The sequence below is a fragment of the Anopheles moucheti genome, chromosome 2, assembly GCF_943734755.1.
Source record: "Anopheles moucheti chromosome 2, idAnoMoucSN_F20_07, whole genome shotgun sequence".
In the NCBI taxonomy this organism is placed as follows: Eukaryota; Metazoa; Arthropoda; class Insecta; order Diptera; family Culicidae; genus Anopheles; species Anopheles moucheti.
The window spans coordinates 84,839,107-84,861,847 of record NC_069140.1 but is presented as its reverse complement, the minus strand read 5'-3'; the positions used below and the strand labels follow the sequence as shown (position 1 = coordinate 84,861,847).

The following is a 22,741-nucleotide window of genomic DNA, read 5'->3' as shown; positions in this document are numbered from 1 at the left end:
ATGGTATTAATTTAAAACTTTTAACTTTTAAAACGTTACAACAAGAAAACATGTATTATTGATTAACAATTGGATTCTTTCTTAAACTTCAAGAGGATCAATTTCATCAATCACGTTGAAGTGCACGCTTGAGACAAATGGGTTCGACACCTTTGCATCGTAACTTGTCCTGCATCAAGCTACAGCGTTTGCCACCTTTTGCTCCTATTCAATATCGTCTTTGTCATCGTTTACCATTATTTCTCATTGTTTATTCATAGTTAGCGCAAAACTATCCACAACAATTTATTTTATTTCATGAATAACAAAACATGCACTTTTTTCGTACGAGAAATTTACGAGCAGACAACCGCTGTTATGGCAACCGTCAATCCGAGAACCGGTGGTTGTAAACACGCACCCTTCAAATCGTGACGAAGGCAGCCATTTATTTACCTCGTCCGTCGCGATACACACGAAAATTTCTGCGCTTTCCACTACGTCGCGCGTGAAAACGTTGTCCCTGTAGCTAGATAACCGGTGCAGTGTATCCGATACGAGTGAAGTGAATCTGTTCCGTAAAGGACAAAGTGTTTGCATTAAACAGAGCCACTGGTGGCAAAAATGTGTGCCGTTGCACCACGGCGTGCAGCTGGGTGCGGATCAGTTCTACAGAGGAAGGGGTGCTACCTGGCATAATTTTTGTTCGTGTGTCGTCACGCTGCATACGCGTTTGTTGCCCCCGTCGTGAAAAGAGGTGTCCCAGTATCCTATAGCAATCCCGTTTGCTGAATGAAATCTTGCCAGTTCAGTGTGCCACGCTACAACATATTGGTCCGCGGTCATTCATGTTGCTGTTAGCAGCTTCGCAAGTTTGCCAATCTTAACCCATCCGAAACCTTACTGGTGCCTTGCGACCAAGCACAAGTGTATATATATATGTGTGTGTGTGCGTGCGCCAGTAAAAGAAATTGAAGGGAAAGTTTTTTTTTTAATTGAGCATAATATTCGATTCGTGATGGACAGAAAGCAATACGTTTAGATGCAGCAGTACAACCTGCTAGAGGCAGCGCGGTGTGGTACTGCCATCGTTAGACGAGCTGGAACACACTCGGACGGCGAGAAAAGATGTGTCCGGCTGTGATGAACTTTGGTCATGACGGTGATGATGATGGGTTGCACCGGACGATGACTGACGAGTGCAGTTGCAGTGTAAGAGACAACGCCAGTGGGACTGCCTAGCTGAAGCTGAAACACGGCAGTGGCAGTGGCGGTGGAGCAAGAAAAGAGTAGTGCAAAATAGGCGAAGAAGATACCAGATATACACACAGATACACACACAATGTCGTCTTCCGTAACGGCGGCGGTCGGTGGTGGAAGTCTTCCCACACTGCTGATGGCAAACGGTGGAGGAGTAGGCACTGGGAAGGGAATGGGCAAACCGGACATTAAACCACCCGGATCGGGCCCATCCGCCGGGGGTGGAACGGGTGGCACCACCGGCAAGGTATTGCTCGGTGGGGACAAGCATGAAACGTGGCAGATGGAGCTGCTAATGGAGCGGCTACGGACGAAGGCTAAATCGGCCCAGTACAAATCCTTCCCGGAGATGTCCAAATCGGTGCGGATGTCACTGCTGGTGAGTGAGGTCAATCGCAAAGTGGCAGCCAAAACAACAGTGTAAATGGAATTATTTCCCTTCTTGCTTGCAGGAAAAACGATACGCGCTAGATGCGGTGGAAAAGTCCAATCTACAGAAAACGCTCGACAGTATGCAGTATTGCATTAAGGTGACCACCCGACAGGGTTTGGTTGAACGACTCGATTGTCTTACCCGGCAGTTAGGGTAAGTTGCAATGAAAATGCGAACTGAAACAGTTAGGCTTAATGATTTCCTTTTCCTTTTTAGCCTCAAACTCAGCGAAGACACTTCCGGCCTATTCATCTCGTCCGATATGTTCTACCTCGAGATCATACTCGATCCAGCCGGTGGCACTGTGCAGGACGTTAAGGTACACCATGAGTGCAAGATGAAGCAGCAGAGTTGCAGCGAGCTGGTTGCATGCCTGCAACGAGGTGACTTTGCCGATTTCACCACCCAGCTCGAAGGGCTCGCTTCCATCTACCAGCTAAACGCGGAGAAAAAGATTAAGGTGAACGCATTCGTCGCTTTGCAAGCGCTTGAAACCGATCTGCACACACTCTACACACTGTCGATGCAACACTTCCCGGACGTACACTCGCAGCTACTGAAAGCCCCACTCGGCGTGGTGCAGAAACGGCGCGGAGGACATCCGATGCGGCTAACGTACTTTGTGGCGCCGTACGAGCTGCTCGACATAGGGACACGCACCATGAACACACTGTCACCGGAACTGATCGCAAAGGAACGCATCGGATGCAGTGTGGCGGTCGTGCTGGAAGCGTCCAGTGCGAATAAGCTTCAGATACAACCGCTGCTCGTAGTGAATGGCACCGGTAGTACGGCATCCGTCGGACAACCCGCGTACACACCGATCGAGAAACACAATTCTACCTCGCTGCCGGCCACATTCGTGCTGCGGTTAAGCAAACCGATGCCAATTAATGGTGCGATGATGCGTGCGATCAAGACGATCGTTGGCGGTAGTGGAGTGGCGACCGATCAGCAAGGTGGAGACGGAACGGCTGCCGGTAGTGCTGGTCTGCCGTCATCTCTGCTTGCACTGATCGCTCACCATGCATCCGGTGGAAGTGTTACGGATCTTGCGGAAGGTTTGTTAGTATCGTTACCCGACCAGTACCAATGCTACCATCTTACGGACAATCCGCTGCTTCGTGGCGTGATGGTAAGCAGCATACCGTTCACCGAACCTCAGCACGTGCCGAAAATCTTAACCTACCTAAGACAGCAGGCCATTTTCAATCAGCTGCTGTCGAGCTGCATACGATCGAATGCATCGGCTGCTGGCGGTGGTCGTCCCAGCGCACTGCAACTGCTTCTTGACGGTGGCACACACACAATAGCGAACGGTTCTTCCGGTGGATTGCTGGTGTTCGAAGTGAGTGCCCTCTCCTGCCAGAACATAACGGTTTCGTTGATCCATCCGTACGAGGAATCGTTAGCAACGGTTGAGTTCGATCTGCAAAACATCGCTAATATCGTTGTGCGCATCTACTGCAGCGAGGGGGAAACCTGCGATGAGCAAACGGTGGAACGTCTTTCAGCCGTGTTGCAGCGTTGTATGTCGATACCGGTTACGCTGCGAGCGCTAATGAAACACTGGGAGGAAGAGCACGAGCAGAAGTTTAAACCGAACGTGCTTGGCAGCTCTTCCGTTTCGTCTACCGGTGGTGGAGGTGGCCCGGGTGGTGGAATTGGTGGTGCAGGCGGTGGTCTTAACGGTAGCGGCGATGGAGGTACGGGACCCGGAGGTGGTGGTTCCGGTGAGGATGGCAGTATGAACGGGTTCAACCTATCGTCACTCGGTGGTCCAGCCTCAACGGTTGACGGACCTGGTGGAGGAGGTGCGGGTGGTGGAGGTGGTGGCAGTGCGGCTACAAATGGGACATCCGCACAGCAAACTACCGGTCAGCGTGGACTAATGAATGGCGAGGGCAATGGACTCGTAGCGAGCGGCAATCTTGGTCTAGACTTTTGTGATATGCTGACCGACCGGAACGGAAATGGAATGGGTGGCAGCAACGGCAGGGTGGCCGGGTTAGGCGTAGGCACCCGGGAACCGCCGGAACCGTTGGCGGGCGGTGCAGCCAAAAAACGACGCATGGAGGATTTTTGTAAGAGCCCAAAGAGTGATAGCAACCTTAGCGTTGTTGGTGGTGCAACTGATGGTGGTGCAGTGGAGAAGTCGAATGTCACCGCGACCGGTAACGCCGGTACCATCAACACCACGATCACCAGCCAGGATGTGGTGGCAGCAGCAGCAGCAGCAGCAGCAGCAACATCTGGCGGAACAGCAGGAAACAGCGAACAGCGCATGCAAGCTGGCGGTGCAACGGAGGAGGACACCGGCGGGTTGTCACTGTTCGGAGAGACGGCCCCGGTAGGTGGGGCCGATGCCAAGGGCAGCTCTTTGGGTGGAACAACAATTACAAACACGAACACATCTGCTAAGAATGAACCTCCGAGCGTCCTACCGGCGGACGATGATACCGCGATCGTCGGAACCGGCGTCAAGATGCCGCTTCAATCTTCTTCTTCCTCCTCCCTATCCTCTCTGTCCTCGTCGGGGTTTTCCCTGATCGGTGCCGCATCCGGTGAGGCGGGAACGGACCGACCCTGTCCGGGAACGCTGCTGCTGGAAAGTCTCGAGTGTTCCACGCTGGAAACCGATCCGGCGAAACGCACCACTGGTCAGTCGGTAAAGCGACGCCGTAGTTCGAGCAGCTCGAGTTCCAGCTCTAGCAGCAGCTCGAGCAGCAGTTCGAGCAGTTCAACCACATCCGGTGCGTCGGATGAGGTGGAAGAGAGCGTCGATCTGGTAGAGGCAGAAATGAACAGCTTTTTTTCCGAGCTAAACAATACTCAACCAGTGACGGTACCGGCACCGAAGGGGGGTACGTTTGGTTCTCCTTCCGGCAAGCCAGCGCTCGGAACTGTATCGCCAATTTCGGGAAAGTTAGCCTCACCGTCTGGTAGTGCGGGAATGGAAAAGCCACTCGCTGGAATCGGCAGCACCGGGCTGGAAATAATTCCCCTTCCCACGGGCAATACAAACATTGCGACAAGTGCATTTCCCGCTACACCCGTTACCACCAACACACCGGTAACGGTGGCACAAATCACTACCAACAGTACGCCCGCTACATCGCTGACGACTACGTCGACAACGACGAAAAAGTCATCCTCATCCTCATCTAGCAGCAGTAGCAGCAGCGGGAGTGGCCACCGCAAGAGCTCGGACTCATCGGAACGGTCCAGTTCGAGCAAATCGGACAAGAAAAAGAAACGCAAAGTAGACGATGCGGGCCATCTGGCAATGGGACCACCGAACAAGCTACCGTTCAAGTCCGGTGAATCATCACCGCACCGAAGCGGCATCGGTGGCTCATCGAGCTCCGGGAACAAGGCCAGCCCAAAACATGGCAGTCCGGTACATCACAACAGCCCGAAGCATACCGGCAGCGGTGCGTTGGGGTTTCACAGTCCCAAGCATGGTTCGTCGGTATCCCCGAAGCATCCACTGCACACCGGCGGTGGTAGTTCGACCGGTGGCGGTAAGCCCAGCATGTCGGCGCTAAAGTCGGCAGCGGCCAGTGGTAGTTCCCCTGGAACGAAATCATCTGAAACGAGCGGTGGAGGAGCAGGAAGTGGTGGTGGTGGTGGTGGAGGAGGCAGTGGAATTGGCATCTCCACCACCAGTGGTTCATCCAAGGAACGCGATAAGGAACGCTCGGAGAAGAAGACGCTTCAGTTTTCGACCACTAACGCATCGACCGGCTCTTCGCTAGCAGCAAGCAACTCTTCCAACACCGGTTCTAGCTCTGGCGGGAGATCGAAGAATTCGGGTTTAAAGCTGAAACAGCTCGACCTAACTGCGGGGTCTTCGATGACGATCTCAATGGGCGATTCTGGCTCGAGTTCTCCCGTCGCTCCAATGATCGATCTTACCGGATCGGGTTCGGTACAGGGCGCTGCACTAGGATCCTTGGGGCTTGCTGGTTCGGGGTTGACCACCGCCAGCTCCATGTTGCAAGCACTGCAGGCGGCAAAGAATCGTAAACCACCATCCTCAGCCGGTGGAACGGGATTGGGCGGATCGTTAAGCGCCGTGATCGATAAGCTAAAGTCGGCTCAGTCGGCTGATGACGAGGCGGTACTGGTACTGCCGGAAATGACCATCACCCAACAGACGACCAGCGCATCGATGACGGGTGGAACGGGTGGTATTGGTGCCGGTGTGAACATTGGTGGCTTTGGCGCAATAAGTGGTGGCGGTGCGATGAAAGATCATTCAAAGACGGGCAGTAGCCTACTGTCAGCGACTGGGTCCAGTTCGTTGGCAAATTGTGTTTCCTCCACGACAGGGATTGGTGCCGGTGAGTAGCGTCGTCTGTTCTGCTCGTATAAAAACACTAATGTTTAATCTTGTCCATCCTTCTCGTCCAATCGTTTTCAGCCTTAACTCAATCCAGCTCCATGACGAGTGCACCATCCTTGACGGCAGCTCTTACCAGCGGGAAAGCCTCCGAGTACATGGTAAAGCCCAGCTCGGATGGCATCAAGTTGACAATCCAGAATAAGAAGGGATCTAGCAAGAGCTCCTCCAACAGTGGGGGCAGCTCAAAATCCGGTAGTGGCAGTAACAAATCCGGCCTAAAGTCCGGCGTATCCAGTGGTCCCGTGTCGTCCAAACAGCAGCAACAGAACCATACTACCTCCTTCAGTGGAGCCTTCCCGTCGTCGACGAAGACTCCACACTACACCAGCAGCAGCAGCTCCTCGTCCAAGACGCCGTTCCAGAAATCGAACTCCTTCGGTTCCCTCGGGGGCGGTGGTGGTGGCACCGGTATGAAAACCTCCAAGGTGAGCTCACCGAAGTCAACGTCGAATCCGGCCAGCTCTTCCTCGTCGTCCTACTCATCCAAAGAGAAGGGTGGTCCTGCGTCTGGTCGTTCGAAATCATCCTCCGCTTCATCGCTAACCGGAGCAGCAATGCTCAGCGGGGGAGCGTCCGGTGGTGGCTCCGGAAGCGGATCTTCTGCCCTGGTCAACCCGATATCGATTATGAAGATGCTCGGCTACCCCACCGGCGGGATGGGCAATATGGAGGGCTTTGCGAAGTCTCTTGACACAAAGTTTCAAATACCGAAGTTATCAGCACGCTCCAATAACAATTCGACTCCCGGCAGCACCGGTCACAGCGACGGTAATGAGGGCACAAAGAGCATGAAGGATCCTGCAGCGAGGAAACAGAAGCCACAGAACCCTATCACATCTTCTACGCCACAATCGGTCGGCTCGTCGCCGTTAAGAACGTTCGCTACGTCTCCGTCTGGTGATGCAAGTGCACGGTTGCTTTCCGATTTGCTTGGCGCTGCGGCTAAGAGTGGTACCAAAATGACCGCATCGGGTACTGGACCGGCGGGAACGTCTGTCGATGGTGCCGGAGCCGGGCTTCATCCACTGCTGCCCAACATTGTCCAGAAGATGTTTGGCAGTGATGGTTCCCTGCAGAGTAAATCCAACAGCTCCGATGGAAGTATGTTTCCTTCGGCTGGACGTGCCTCTCCCGGGATGCTTTCCGGAAGCGCCAGTCGAGATGGGTTTCGATCCGGGACGGGATCGGCACCGGGGACGCCGACGACAACCGGCTCGATGGTGTTACCACCGTTTCCGTCGCCCGTTTCCGGCAGTGCATCGAACGATGGCGAAGCGGGATCCGGTGCCGGGTCGTTAATGCGGCCACCCTCACGACCCAGCAGCACGATATCGAACCACTCGCACTCGTCGCAGGATGGAATTGGCGGTGGAGGTAGCGGCGATGCTAGCGCTCCGCCCGCAGTTACCACGATGGCGTCGATGATGATGATGAGTGCGATGAGTGCGGTCGGTGGACAATCTCCCGTGGCCGGTTCCCTATCGTTGGACAGTGCCAGCACACAGCAGCTTATAGCGGCACTGGCCGCAAAGGGTGGCGCTGGTAGTGGTGGCGGTGGTGTGCTGCCGCCCCCTAACAGTCTGCTCAATAATCACCTTCACCATCATAGCAATCATCTGAACAACCACGTTGTCGGTGGAACGACCCCGGCACTAAACAACCTTCCCTCGCCGGCATCCGTCTCGGTGCACATCGTCAAGTCGCCGGCTCCCTCCCCGCTAGCCTTCACCTCACCCCACTCCAATGCATCTTCCACGCACGGTGGCACCGGGGGTGGTGGTGGTGGACTGGATGACGATCTGATGGACGAAGCGCTGATCGGTATTGGCAGCAAATGACATACAGGATGAGGTATCCACGGCATGGCGTGGACTGTGTTCGGCTAGCGGAGCAGAGCGAGCCGTATAGAAGTAATTCACACCACACATACTACTGCCACAAAAAAAACAGCACGAATTCGATGGGATAGTGTTAGTGTTAAATGTTTTGCGCCTTAATTAATTCCCATTGCAGGGCAGGCAATCTCTCACCTCACGGAACGCTGCATGGCGGAATAAGATATAGTTGCGGTATTGTTTGTAGGGATTTGTTGGGTCGCGGTTGAACCATTTGAAAATTTTGCACCGCAATTTTAAACGGCGGGTAGTTTAGGGTCCTGATCATGACACAAGAGCACACTCAAGTTATTTAGTGTAAATGCTAATGGGCTAATGGGGGAACAACTAATACACAGAGCCACAGGGCGAGAGCAAGGGACGGATAGGACAAACGAAAGGTTTCTTACATGGAGCAAACTTCAGCTAGATGAAATCGCATCAGGATACACTCTTATTAGCATTAGCATTAAAGCAGCAGTAGAGCAGGCAGAATCTTTCAGAGTGCAACAGGTTTGAGTGCTCAAGTGCAAGCCTAATACAGGACAAGAACACATTTAGCGTGTTCTTTTGATCATTTTTTTCCAAACTCAAACTACTTGCTACATTACGACGGATAGAGAGGTACGTAAGTGTACATTGAACAAAACTCATCAACGTCCCTGCCACAGGATTGCATCAGGATGATATTTAGTAAGTAAAACCCCCCCTGGGATAGCGCATAATCAGTTAAGGACGGATAGGTACGACGGATGGACAACATGCGGAAACTATGTAAGGACGAACCATTTTGCGGATAGGGAAAATAGGAAAAAAAAATTAACCCAAGTTAAGTAGTAACACACAAACACACACACACACACCCGTGCACGCAAGAGCAACATTAAAATCGCGTGAACACAAGGAGTGGTAATAAAGCAACAAAATGCCAGCAAAATGGAAAACAACATGCGCTTGGCAAAGGTGCGAACAATATTTCCAATAGCGTTTCCCAAATCGTTCTGCCTAGCGGAGAAAGAAATGAGAGTAATTTGTTTAAAATAGAAAATTAAATTAGTTTGAAGAGGTGTTTTTTTGTTAAATACTATTCAATTGTAATGTAGATATAATCGATCCCATATCAGAGTTGCAAACACATCAATCAGCAAAAGTTTTGCTTTTTATTTAGCAATTTTATGCAAGTTAAGCTGGGCTTTGTTTTGGTTTTGTCCATTTTTTTGTTTATTTTTTGTTTATTTTTTTTATTTTGTTTATTTTGCTTTGTTTTCATACTTCATTTTACACATTATTTGCAAACTTATGTTTAGGTAACGTTTTATCCATCCGCTTTCATAATATCACTCCATCGAAAATATTTATAATTGGTAGAATTGTTTGTTTTTTTTTTGTTATACTTTTTTTTATTACAAGTAGTGAACTGGTTTCGCTCTGTTTTAATGGATGCTCTTAGCCTTCATATGGGTGTAACTCCGTACCAACCAAACAAGCATTACACTAGCGGTCCGTCTCTTGCGTAGCTCCTGCACGATCCGTTCCATGTTGTGCTGTTGCCATTAGCAGGGGGTTCACATTTTCTAAAGATCGCCTAGCCGACGACCGTGTTACAATTACATGTTTTGTTAACGAAACTAAAGGAAAGTACCTCGGTGTGCTGCTTAGCCGGGATGGTGCAAAAGGGGCGGGCAATATTTCGTGTCTTTCTGTCGAATTGCTGTCGTAACGACGGCTCCGCACGGCGGTGAAACGCCTGCTTACTGCGAGTACTCATTAATGACGGCCATGTCTTCCGAGAGATCATGCTTGAGATTGTTACCGGGGCTGAGATCATTCACCTCCGGGAAGTATCGCTTGTTGAAGGCGAACCGCCCAAATCGATCAATTTCGTCAAAGTTTCGCTTGCCGATCGTTGCCATTTCGTCCCCATTCAGGCGGTAGTTGAAGCCAGCTGTGAAGGGGAAAGAGTACGGGAAATCACTTACACGCTGCTTAACAGCTGAATAGTGGCGCCGCTTACCATTGAAACGATCAATTTCGTCAAAGTTGCGCTTGCTGAAGCGTCCATTGTAGCCGTGGTCCATCGAACCGGTGTACGACGGCTCGTAGTCCAGATTGCGCTTACCGTTGAACCGTGCGAACCGATCAATCTCGTCAAAGTTGCGCTTGTCGTACATCGGGGCCAGTCCGCGCGAGTAGTAGTTGTACAGCAGCGTCCGTCGGTCGGAGTTGTTGAGCGATCGTTTCGTTTTGTAGCCCGTGGTGACGCCGGCAACAGCCGACGATCCAACCGCTGGCCGCTGACCGGCAGGCGTGCTGAGCTGCACCTTTTCCTCGTTGATCTGCTTTAGTTTGCCTATTCTCGAGGTACGTATGAAGTTAAAAATGAATTAGAACAATAAACCTCGGCAAGCGCGAAGGAACATGCAGTGAAAAAGGAATGTTCCTTCCTGTTTCGGATAGAAATCGTTGCTTGCGTTGGATGTTATTCTGTCTTGTGCTTTATTATTCATTGTTTCTATTTTCGTTTCAGGTTGCTAATTAATTTCAGGTCGCTACGGACATTCCGTCGAGGATGAGGCCTACTTTGGTTGTGAAATAGTTTGCAGAATTGCAGAGCACTAAAGAGCTAAAATGCGACAATTGAGGTAAAAGATCAAACTCAACGCTTCGAAAAAAAGAGTTACTTTCTTTTTTCTTTTTAGCCCTTTCTGAGGAACTCCAACATATTGCGTTTAAGGTCAGATGAGCGGCACCAATATCAAATTAAAATTGTCAAACTACTGAGGCTTTTGAAGAACTATAGTTGATTAAGATTACCTGAAAAAATAGATCTTATGCATAAGTTAACGTTTGTGTAGGGTTTTCATTGGACATTTAAAGATAGTTATCAAATCTCTTAATTTCGCGTCAATTTACCTGTAAGTTGTATAAAGTATCAGTTTTTTAATTTTTTACAAATGCTACGTATCAATTGTTGTTTTTAAGAAAAAAATGTGTTATTTAGAGTATTTTTTAAATTAGTATACCCAAACAGGAATACACAATATGGGCTTAAAGTATACTGTAGGTGTTAATTTTAGTTAATGGATTCGTTAGGTTGAAATTTTATATCAAAGGTAGATAATGCTAGAAAACGAGGTCGGAAGTGGCCTATAGGAAAGTTGAAATTGAAAGCAATGCATGCAGTGGCAATGTGTTCTAAAAACGAACCAGAGGATAGGGATTGAGATGGAAGGTGTATCAAGAAGTCGACGAGAAGGAACAAATCGAAATTCGTCGAGTTGAAAGGAAAAGGCATCAGTTGGACTGCGTGTGTCAATGACCGAATCTAGTATCAATTAAACGTTTTTATGTTTTTATTTACTAAAAATCTTTGACCAATCAATAATCTTCAGAAAACAGTTTTAGAGTCATTCATTCAAGTTCAAAGATTCATTTAAATTCATGAATTATAAGCAGTTTAATCAATCACTGGTTTAATCCTTTGCCATATGGGGTTTTGTATGGCGATCAGTTGTCCATTTGCGTCTTTTAATCTATTGATTTGTATTCCTTGTCATATTTTCCTGAGGTCTGGAGCGTCAAGAATAATCAACATATTTTTTTTTTTTTAACACTCGAACTTTCGAACCTTAAGCTTTGGATTATGTTTTGATATTATTTTTTGGAGCTCATGCTATTGCCCAGACAGTCATGCTCCAAATACGATAGTACTATTTAATCCCGAAAACTAATAGGATTAGTATTAGATTAGATTAGATTCTCCCCTTAAAGAGCTGTGACGCTGCTTAGCGGTAGCTCAGTAGCGGGTCGGTCCCTATGAGTTCGGATGTCTTCTGCGTTATGGTGTAACGTCCTACGATCTAGGCCATGCCCGCAATCTCTGGCTTACGAGACCCTTGTTGGAGGTGGTCCACCTATTTCGGATGTCCAGTTACGCTTCCATTGCAGTGCACACTCTCGATCAACTCGATCAAAATACTCGCACAGTGCTACATTCGCTCCTAGGAGACTTTTGCATTCAGGGCTTTATTGTACATCGTTTGATTGTTGTGTTGGTTTGTGTTTGTTTCGCTGCATACTTGCATTAAATTTGCTAATTCCCGAGGTTCAATGTTTGCAGGCTTTAATCATACGCACACACACACGCAATTTAATTTTAAATGATACGACGTCGTGCGGCTAGGAACATACGGGGGGACAGTACTCCAACTACACTAGCAGAGAGGTAAATAATTTTGTTTGTGTGTGTGTGTTTGTATAGTTCAACAATCGATCGTCCAGGGAGAAGAGGGATCGATCGGTTTGATTATGATCCTTCCCCTATAGGCATTTGTGTTAACGATCCATTCCAATCCGGGCGAGACTGTGCGAGGGTGATTATCGAACGTAACGTAGATTTGTTTTTTTTTTCGTTTCCTCTGAACAACAACAAAACTATTGGTTCCTTCGTGCGTGCGTGAGGGGAAGGAGTTTATTTTTTCAACAAATTTCCACCACCGATCGAATCGAGTGAGGCTCGCTTTAGCAGATTGCCACCACCGATCGAATCGAGCGAGCGTTGGTTCCGACCGAACGGGCTGCCGACGCCATTACGTGGTCCATCGTAGCTACCGGCCGAGTTGAGCAGCATTCGATTGTAGAAGAGGTACTCTAGGGATAGGGTTGGGCGATCAGATTCAGCGGAAGGAGTTGGGCAAAACATGTTAAAGAATTAGTATCAATCAACTCTGTTCAACGCTGCGAACACGTATGAACTTACAACACGCATAGCATATGTCGACGTGTCACTTTTGAGAGGATAACAGGAGGACATGACACAGGACAACACGTTTGTGAGGAAACGGTGCAGAACCGTTCTCCCTATCTGGCACCAAAACACAACACGGACGACACATTGGGACGCACAAGGGGAACACGGAAAGGACATTGTTTCACTTCAATTAACACACACACACAAACACTGGACCAAAGGGGGGCAGGAGGACAAGGGACAAAGACAGTCACAATACGGGAACGGCTAAAACAAACCAAATTCATCAGGTACTTCACCAGCGTGACGTTCTTCTGCCCTTCAACGAGGCGCTGGTGATTGATTATGGTGTGATGTAATTAAACTCGCTATATTCGCACGCGCCGATGACAAGCGGGTTTTTATGATTATTTCGGGTGATGGTGGGTAATAATAATAGAATAAGCCATAAATAATTGAGCATCAGCTGTTGCAGCATCTTCCATCTTTTTTGGATGATCACAAAACCGCCGCCCAATTGCAGTGCACCTGTTTTTACAGTGCGTGGCGTAAAGGTGGCATCCCGGGGGTAAGCTGCTCGTTTCCCAAAACTTGCGAACGAGGTGTGATAAAAGTGTAACGGTGGTGTCGATAAAGCAAAGTTTTTTTTTATGCGTACGATCGTTAATGGTGGTACGGTGCGCCTGAATGTATACAACCAGCAAGCGCGGATACGTTAAGGCTAAGCGCCTGAATGTATACACTGGTGATGTTTCACTATCTAACGTTCTATCAACGTGCTCCTAAATTTAGGCAAATTGTGAGTGTTTATGGAGTGTTTAAAGTTTTAAAAGTTTTTTAATACAGTAAGAGAGTAAAAAGATTATAATTTTAAATAAGCCTTTTGGGGGAAAATGCATCATTTAAGGCAAAATAGGAGACATTTACAAGTCGAATGGTTCTTTGAAATGTTTAAACAACCAGTATGATTTTAAGCGATGTTTAAAACATTCTAAGAAACATTTCTTCAAAAGGTGCTTTTATTATTTCTTACTAAATTCAACACCTTTCCTGCACATGGCAAACCTTAAGGAAGTTATCGTCCAAAGAGATGGGGCAAATTGTAACTTTAACAAATTGTGGTTCCCTAATTTCAGGAATTCAGAGAAATCTAAACAACCTTCCAGTAGATTTGTTAACTAGCATTTTTTTTCGTATAAGGCAATTGAAATCAAGGACATTTGTGCTGGAAAACGCTTTTTATTGTGTAATGTGCCCCTCCCATCTGGCGGCCAACGATTTTCCCAGCACGACAAGATATAAGCATCCTCCTGCTGAGTTCCAGCGATCTTATTTGAGAGTTCCAAGGAGCTTATTTTTATACACAATTTAAATTATGTAGCAACTGTAGCTCCACAAAACAGGCGTGCCACCACCGTGAGCTGATTGGTGTAATTGAAATAGTTCCACAAAGCTAACCTCCGGTATGGAAATTCGTTCCAAAATTTGTTGATTAAAATTATTGCTGCTCTATCGCAACGGTTGAGCGGATAGGATAACGATCGCTGCACTGTTGTTGCAGTGCGATAAAAAAATATGTTCAACCTTGTTACGATCCTTCCCGCTGAAACTTGCCTCTATCCCGAGGATAACCCGAAATGGAACCTTTCCTTTTGCTACAAAAAAGGAAAGGAGCACAGCAAAAAAAAAAGGCCCTGTTCCCCCATCACTTAATAAATAAACTTTTCGAAAGTATCAAACTGCAACACAAACACAACGCTCCGGTGGAAAAGTTATCATACTGCCCTTTTCCTTTGCTTTCGTTTTAAGAACGAGAACACTCCACCAACCGGGGTACTCACTTTCAAATCACCCGCCGAGGTGTGTTGCACTTTTCCGAACTCTTTTGCCGATCGTGCCTCTTTTGTTCGTTACAGTGTTGGGCTAATGTAACGCTACACATGATAGGGGAACATTGCGTTAGGATTATTGCAGCAACACAGCGAGCACGTTGTACTGAAGGTGGTGCTGTTTAAAATTGGAGTTCGATTAGAACATGTGACTGTGGGGATAATGGAACAAATGTGTGCAAGTCCGAAGAGAATGTTGCCGCCATCGCATTGATGGGTGGGAGCAAAGTTTGAAGGTCTCTACCATGACCTATAAACATAGTGTTATTATGTAGATACGGCGACATGTGCATTGAACTTGATGCATTTGGGAACTTTGGTCCCTATTGTGCATCTTAAATTGGATAGAAGGAATATAATTTAAAGGATTTCTGCTTTACAGCTCAATGTGTTGGGTTGCAACTAAGAAGCGATTGTTTTTTGTGATAATTTATTATTTATCTTGAAATTTTATGCACAATAATGGACCACTGAAAATAATGTTAATCATTTCGCATCATCATATCGAATTCTCACTGGTAAACTCTTGAAACAATCAAGATTTCCAGGTTTTCGAGTATAAATACTAAATTACAAGCTAAAGATACGTGATACGTGACGGATACATCTGTTGATTAAAAGTGTTATACAGGTTCATGACATAATTTTGAACAAATCCCAGGAATTCTTGAAGAATTCTCGTCTACAAATACTATCTATGTCTATACATTCATCAAGCATGCACTTGAAATAGTTGCAACATTATCACTTTAACTCAAAACCCCTAATGCACGTTCTGTTTCGTTTCAAATTTCAACCAGACTCGGAGTTCAAAACATCTTTCGGTAATTCTAGTCACAGAAAGTGAGTAGAATAGCTTAAGTAAGTTTAAATTAAATATCTCGCTTAATAACTTTGGTCTTAATATATATCGTAACAGCTAATAAATAACCAATAAAATGCTATTGTAATTGTTGTGTAGAAAGGGAATGTGACATCTGATGGTGTCGATAGACCTACATTCGGCATTTTTCCCTTCCTCAGTCTTACATCCCACAACATGAGCTCTGCACTCCACTGAAGGTGCCACTGATGCTGCCACCAACACGGATACCCTCTTCAGACTGTATTCCATTGGACCGATTGAAGCGTGTGCAGAGCTCTTCAATTACTGTGCCATCCCTTCAGCAGTGAGTAATGCATACGGTAGAATATTCACCCACAAATACAAAACCCAATGAGGGCTCTGCTCGTGGAGGTTCTGGAGGCATATCAAAAACAAAAAAAAAACGAACAAACAATTGGATCATCACGCAACTAGTGGTAAAAGGGCAACAGGAACTTGGACGCCGCAATTGGAAAACTGTTCCGGACATTGGCTACAATTGTACACACGTTACTCTCACCGACAAGCACACACACAGACACACACACGCACTGGTGCTCAGGAGCTGCTTATGTTCACCATGTGCGAAAGAGGGTGTCCAATAGCAACCATGCTGCGTGCTTTGATGATGTTTTCATGTAATTTTAAGTTTACCATTACATTCCGCAACGTATGGACGCTTGGATTGTGGAAAACGGGAGGAAAAAAATCAGAACCCGTTACATTATCACGGCTTACCACCATCTTCGCAACTTTATCGGAACCATAGTGGAAAGGTTAGTGTTGGTTTCTCGGTCATCGAAACAAATTCCGGCCGGGAGCAGAAGGAATAAAAAAAGGCGGCAGTGAAAAGCTTTAATGTGGGCTTTCAATCAGAAAAAAAACCACATGAACAAGAGAAAAAACAACACCTTTTTCCCCCCTTCGCTCTGTGTTGTAGGCTTGTGTACAAAATGTACATTTGTTTAACACTTTCCAAATTGCAAAGCTACCAATGCCTCCACGGACTTACTGCCACCGCACACCGTGTGATTATTATATATTAACGAAAGGAGGGGAAGAGAAAAAAAAACCATCCTCTCCGTAAACGAGAACAATGCCCCCGACCAGATACCGGAATCGCACCGGAAAAAGGCATCAACCAAGCGGGAAATTGAAGCCCCCGTTCCGTCGGGTTACTACGGCGGCGGCAACAGGGAATTATGTCTTTTTGTGTGTTTAAACCGCTTGGCATCGAACAAACCACTGGGCGTCTCCATTCGCTCAGGCTGCATCCTTCTTATTGCATCAGGGAAACCGCCGGCATGGGTATGGAAATTATCTTAACCGAATTCGATTTGCCTCTCTTGGGTGCTGAAGACAATTTATTAAAATAATAAATTATACACTTGAACGACGCGCGGGTAACGCGGGGCACGGGATACTCAGGGTATAAAGGATATTGGAAACGCATTTTTGCAGCTGAAACGAAGTTATTAGCTGGAGTTGTTGTAGATAAATGTTATGTGATGGAGGTTAATGACATTAATATTAAGAATGTTTAGTATTTTTTTAAATTATTGTAACATTAATCTATATTTCAAATTATTTTTTTCTTTAAATTAAAATGGATTAAAAATAAATGTACAAAAACAATCCGTTTTGAGGTTAATAAATAGAGGATCACTATCGATGGCCCAACAAAGAGATTAAAAAGGAAGAAATGAAGAGGCAATTAAATTAATCTTACTATTCAATGCCTATATCCCATCGACACCAATGCGAAAGAATGGCACAAATGTGATTTAAATACTTAAATGCCTGATCACGTTACGATTTAACGTGCGTGAGTGTGGGAAATGTTTGAACACCACCACATTGGTATGAATTAGAGCATACTGATCTGAAGAAAACATACACAGAAATAACATCGCCTGTGGACGCTGTCCTCCAGCTCGAATTTATAGTGGTTTTGCTTGAGTGTCTGGTGAGTTGGAATGTTTATCAAATTAAATAAAACACTACAATACGCTACAAGGCTGTGTGTCTCGGTAGCACCAAGGCTACTGTACGGGCGGTTCATAATCATAAAAATGATCTCATAATACCAGCTGGGCCTCTCACTCTCTCTCGCCTCTTTTATATTTAGTGAAGCAGAAGCAAACCGATGGCGAAAAAAAAAGGTCATTTAAAATTTTTGTTCCACATTTTTTGGCCTTCATTGAGGAATCTAATGCATTCCAGCTGGTGGGGAATGGATCTCATGGTTCGGATGCACCACCGGCCACCAGCGCGTACTAATTGCGAGCTGACGAAGAAGAGCCACCCCCGGCGGGCATGAAACACTGGGCGCCTCCATGATGGATTGTGGCCGCGTGCATCCTCCGGTGGGGCCTCACGTGCGGTACTGCGGAACTACAAAATGCCGGAATGTCCGAGTTATTGCACACGGAATATTCCCCTCGGGGGGGAAAGGCTTCCCCTCGGCAGGTGACCCCCGCTCGCGGAGACAGATGGTGATGTATGATGCTGATACTGTGGTGGTGGTGGGTTTTGATTAAAATGTAAAACATCTTCCCCTAACGAAGGGGACGACCGAGTGGAAAAAGGGAAATTAACATCCAATCCCTTCCCCTGGGGGTGGGAAATGTAAGGTGGCACAGTGAACAGTACGCGATTCTTCTTTTCGAGTGAGCAAATGCAACAAGTAGAATGGAAAGCATTGTTTGAACGGTTAGTCATATACAAGACCTCAACGCTAATATTTGCATCTAGTTTTGGGACACAATAGTCCGGCTTTATTGAGCTTATTAACGCCAAATTAAATGACGAAATTAAAATAATGCTACAGCAAATATTTCAATGTATTAATAATGTACACTTTAAAGTCCTTTAAGACCTCTTCAATGTAGTAAACCTTATTCTTCTTCAAACGAACTGTTGATACTCAAGGAAATTCCAAAATTACTCGGACAAGAACAAAAACACAAATGGAACAGACACACACAAATACACAAAACGCCACACGATCACGGACAGCACAGAGTCTGGAAACAAATGGACAAATGGCACGAGGACAATAACTTGACAGCACTGTGTTGGACGCTCACTGACAAAAAGGCGGGGGTTATGAACAGGAAATGCAGGTTTGTGAATTGTGTTTTTAAAATGCACACGATCATTACCATCGTTCAACCGTCTCAGCTCCTGCAGCTTGGTCAGCACCTCCTCCAGCTCCAGCTGTTCCTTCACCGGCAGCCCGTGAGCCCAACCGAGAAAGGCGAGCAGCAGTACGCCACAGACAAAATGAAGCTTCACCATTCTGACCACGCGGGTTACGATCACTCACGTTCGTTAAGGATCACTAAAATCACACCAAGCGCTTCCTTCGTCACGTGCTTTTTCCCCCCACGTATAACTCGTACAACAGGGGTAAGATCAGTGGTACGCAAGTGCTCTGCTCGTTGTTGAAATTTGTGTTTGTACAATTTTAGTCCCCAAAAAAACACTCAACACTGGTTGGAGTTCTGCCGGAGCGACTGCTGCTGGATGATGCGATGCACAGCGATTGATGCCTGGTGTACGATTGTTGCGCTTTCCGGTGCTCGAGCGAAGCTTTTATACCCCCAACGCGTTCACCGATTGCGTCCGGTGTGATAAACGGCAGCTGCGTACGGTTCACCGCGCGTAACGGCAGCTGGGAGGCTTCGTTGCTCACACAATCTCACCCGGCGATAGCTCACCATGGTGAGACAATGTGCGCGATGGTGTGAGATTATTATTTTCTCACCCACAGTGTGAATCAACTGTGTACTAACGTGAAGGTAGAAAATTCCTTTGCTCATGCACGAGAGCACGATTGGAAAATTGGACCAACTTATGTTGCTACTCGAAATAGCCTTAAAGTATAGGGAAAAAAACGCCTTAAGGTATGCAATTTGGATGACTAAATCCTTCCACTAGATGCAATAGTATACCGGTTAAAAGGAAATCGTGCTCTAAACTTCTGGAGGTTGTGAAAAACATCACGTATATAAGGGTTTTACGGTTACGATAAGGAAAGAGGAGGTTTGTTATTGCTTGTTGCATTAAAAAAGATAGAAAAGCGCGGCAATGCTAGTTTTTTATTTTCTCACAAAGCAAATCAATTGGGTTAGAGCAGCGTGCCCTCAATAATGACATGATGGTGATCATCAAAGAGTAATTTTAAAGTTTTGGCCAAATAATGCATTCACTTGAAATATGTTTTTACATTAAAAAAAAACGCCTAAATATATGCAATTGGGACAACAAAATCATTTTTTTTTTAAATATATTTGCATACAACCAAAAAAGAGAATTGAATCAATTTGGGCTTCTGAAGGGGTGATTAAGTTAAAGTTTGTGGTTTGAGTCGCAGACCTTCTCTAGTGAAAATAATATTAAAGATAATTCCGTTTGTCTGGACCATAATTTTCTGCAAATTTATGGGCAATAAATATATAATATTTATATTTTAACACACACCACCACGTGTGAGATAAATTAAGTCAGTTCTCACACCTGATGAGAGCATGATAGCCATCAAGAAGGAGCTTAACTATTTGGGCGCTATTAGAAATAGCCTTTATCTACAAATAAACGCCTGTAAGTATGCAATTCATCTGTCAATTTCGACATACCGAAACAAGAATCGAATTCGCGACTGCTGGAAGTGTGAAAACCATCGCATTAGCGGTTTGTAGTGTCGCGAGACCGCCCTCGGTTATAATCTTCAAAACATAATTCTTTCGTCTGGGCCATTGACACGGGTAAATCACTTCGCGAGCAAAATTCGCGATATGCAATCGATTTACCACGCCATAGCTGTGCATAGCTGTCGGTTGGTTTGGCAACACTGCCCCGCTGAGATTACAGCAGATCGGTTTGTAGTTGGATGCACTAGGTTTAAGTTTATTTGTGTTTGACGTTTGTTCGAAGCATTTTTGTCCTGTTTGTTAAATTATTCTATAATTTAGTGGTATCACAATTAACCAATATGCTGAGGATTGGAAAATTATGCATGGAATGTAACAAAGCCGGCCTGTCCATTTGCTTTGAATGGGCAAAGGAGAGGGGGGCGGTTTCAATGTTATGTTCAATGACATCATTCCATCAGGCATCATTGCCATTGACAACCGCAAACGAGAAGCAAAGCAGAAAGAGAGGCAGAGAGAGAGGACACGTTGGCGGAAATGGCAATGGATTAGCGAAATAATTTTATCAAATTGTTTCTCTTCGCTCGTCAAAGCTTTTTTTTTGTAAAAAGCTGTACTGGAACCGGCTTTTTCTTTCTGCGATCTCTCTTTCCCGTTTTTTTTTGCTGTGTAGTAATCACGAGGACATGAATAATTGATTAATTTGAAGCAAAAAGGTCCGTCAGAAATCCTTTTCTCCACCATTCCACCATTGATGCTTACTTAGCACCGGCATTATGAAACATAAAACGGTTAAAGGATGTGAGCCATACGGTCGTTCCCGTTTCGTTTTCCAGTGCTGATAGACAGTGGCTTTTATAGTTGCACACTTCACATGCTAGAGAAAAGTTTTGTTCACTCAACTATTAGCACTAGAAATTGTGTTTCCGTTTCTAAATTCCTTTGCACCGAAACAAAAAGCAACTTCAACGCACGGCTTGCTTTGTGTGGGAAAAAAAAGGAAAGTTTTCTAACCACCCTTTTGTGCGGGAGGGGGATGAATTTTCCATTGCCGCGGTTTTGCGTCACGGCAAGCGCCGTGAAGTAGATTGATGGGCATTAGAAATTATCCAATCTGTCGCACAGTGCATTAAATTATCAATTAGCCAATATTTTTCCACCTCCTTCCATGTCTCGCAAACCGTCACACAGGTCCCTGCTTCTTGCCCACATGGCACATGGAAACATCGTAAAAAAAAGCGCCAGCCGAGGCAATAAAGTGTACGAAGCGGAAATGGAATCCTCTGTCGGTGTGTGTGTGTGTGTTTTTCAAGTGGCTTCCGTAGCCCCCGGCCATTATCCTTCCTGTGTCAGCCCCCCCTGTTAATGATGAAGTGTCAATTGGCTAATCTGGGTGGGTGTTTTGGGGTGGCCGCGGCCGAACATATGCGTCCACGGTACGTAACGTACATCGTGTTACACAAATGTTCAAACCCTCGTTAAAAGTAACACTCGAACGTTGGGGGCCCTTGTCGGGTGGCTAATGTTGGTTCCCATTAAAACCACTTCCACCGCGTGATTTCCGCTTCCCAAACCCCCACGGAACGTGGTAAGCGTTCGCTCATAAAAACAAACAAATCCTAATTTCGCGCGGACACCAGTTTGCGGGACTTGCGGGAAACGGTTTTGATGCTTCTACACGCTCACCATCCACCCGCCCCCACCCGAGTGCTCTCGTGGCCGCGTCCGAGTGAATGGGACTAATTATTTGTACACACCAGGCACCGAATCAAAGCCGTCGGAACCGTCAACATAAGCGAAACGGAGTAAAATTACGGCCAATTTCAATGGTTCTTCCGTTGCTCCTTTTTTTAAGTGTTACGGGACGGGTGACGGGATGCGCGGGGTCGGCGCGGTGCCGGATCGTAATCACAGACGGCACACTTCCGGCGTGGAGTGGATAGTTTTATTTTCGGTACAGATTTTGCACCCACCTGAGAGCAGGGGGCGGCAGTGTTTTGCCGCGAACATAACTCACCACTCGAACGGTCACAACGGTGGACGTTGTGGAATCCTTTCATCCCTACCTACCCCCACAATGAGATTCCTTGGTAATTGATTTTACAATCCCATCCAACGATGACTTTAACACGTGCCGAACACGGCGAACGGGAAAAGACAGTCCAGGTGTGTGTGCGCCATTCCTTCTTAATGCTTCTTTTCATACTTCCGGGAAAGTCAACCTCCCCTCTCCCCCACCCCCCCTTTCTTCGGCCTGACCTTGATCGCATTGAAGTTGAGGTTTGGTTGTCATGTTGACGCCAATATAAACCATCAATTTGTTACATTTAAGCTACTAACAATGCGAAAAAAGGAGGGTTCGTGCTTGTTAAAGACGTATTGCAATGCGTAATGCATACATTTAGGCGGTATAAATTTTAAAGGCAGAAAACTGGAGGGATTTTTCATGGCATTTGTTTAGAAATGGGATATTCTATTAATTATTGTCATCTTTTATACCATCTTAGTGTATTTATTGTAAATGTACCCTTTAAAGTGTTTTAAAGCTTTGTTTTCATTATTATTTTAACGTATTGTGGTTATTTTAAGAAAGAACTCTCCCCTTTTTTCTTTTTTTTAAATTTTATT

The 22,741-nt window shown here is 46.3% G+C and overlaps 2 protein-coding genes across 2 annotated transcripts; one reads left to right on the top strand and one right to left on the bottom strand.

Moving 5' to 3' along the window:
• Positions 1-1,291: 1,291 nt before the first annotated feature.
• Positions 1,292-8,905, top strand: LOC128310266 (mediator of RNA polymerase II transcription subunit 1). The gene is made up of 4 exons (XM_053046867.1): positions 1,292-1,618; positions 1,692-1,825; positions 1,889-6,018; positions 6,099-8,905. Exons 1-4 carry the CDS (start codon positions 1,322-1,324, stop codon positions 7,916-7,918), a joined length of 6,381 nt encoding a protein of 2,126 aa, XP_052902827.1. The 5' UTR covers positions 1,292-1,321; the 3' UTR covers positions 7,919-8,905.
• Positions 8,906-9,251: 346 nt separating this feature from the next.
• On the bottom strand, positions 9,252-18,758 carry LOC128297854 (uncharacterized). Its single transcript, XM_053033566.1, has 3 exons — positions 18,623-18,758; positions 9,969-10,304; positions 9,252-9,899 (listed from the first exon to the last, which is right to left on the bottom strand). Exons 1-3 carry the CDS (start codon positions 18,756-18,758, stop codon positions 9,706-9,708), a joined length of 666 nt encoding a protein of 221 aa, XP_052889526.1. The 3' UTR covers positions 9,252-9,705.
• Positions 18,759-22,741: the final 3,983 nt, after the last annotated feature.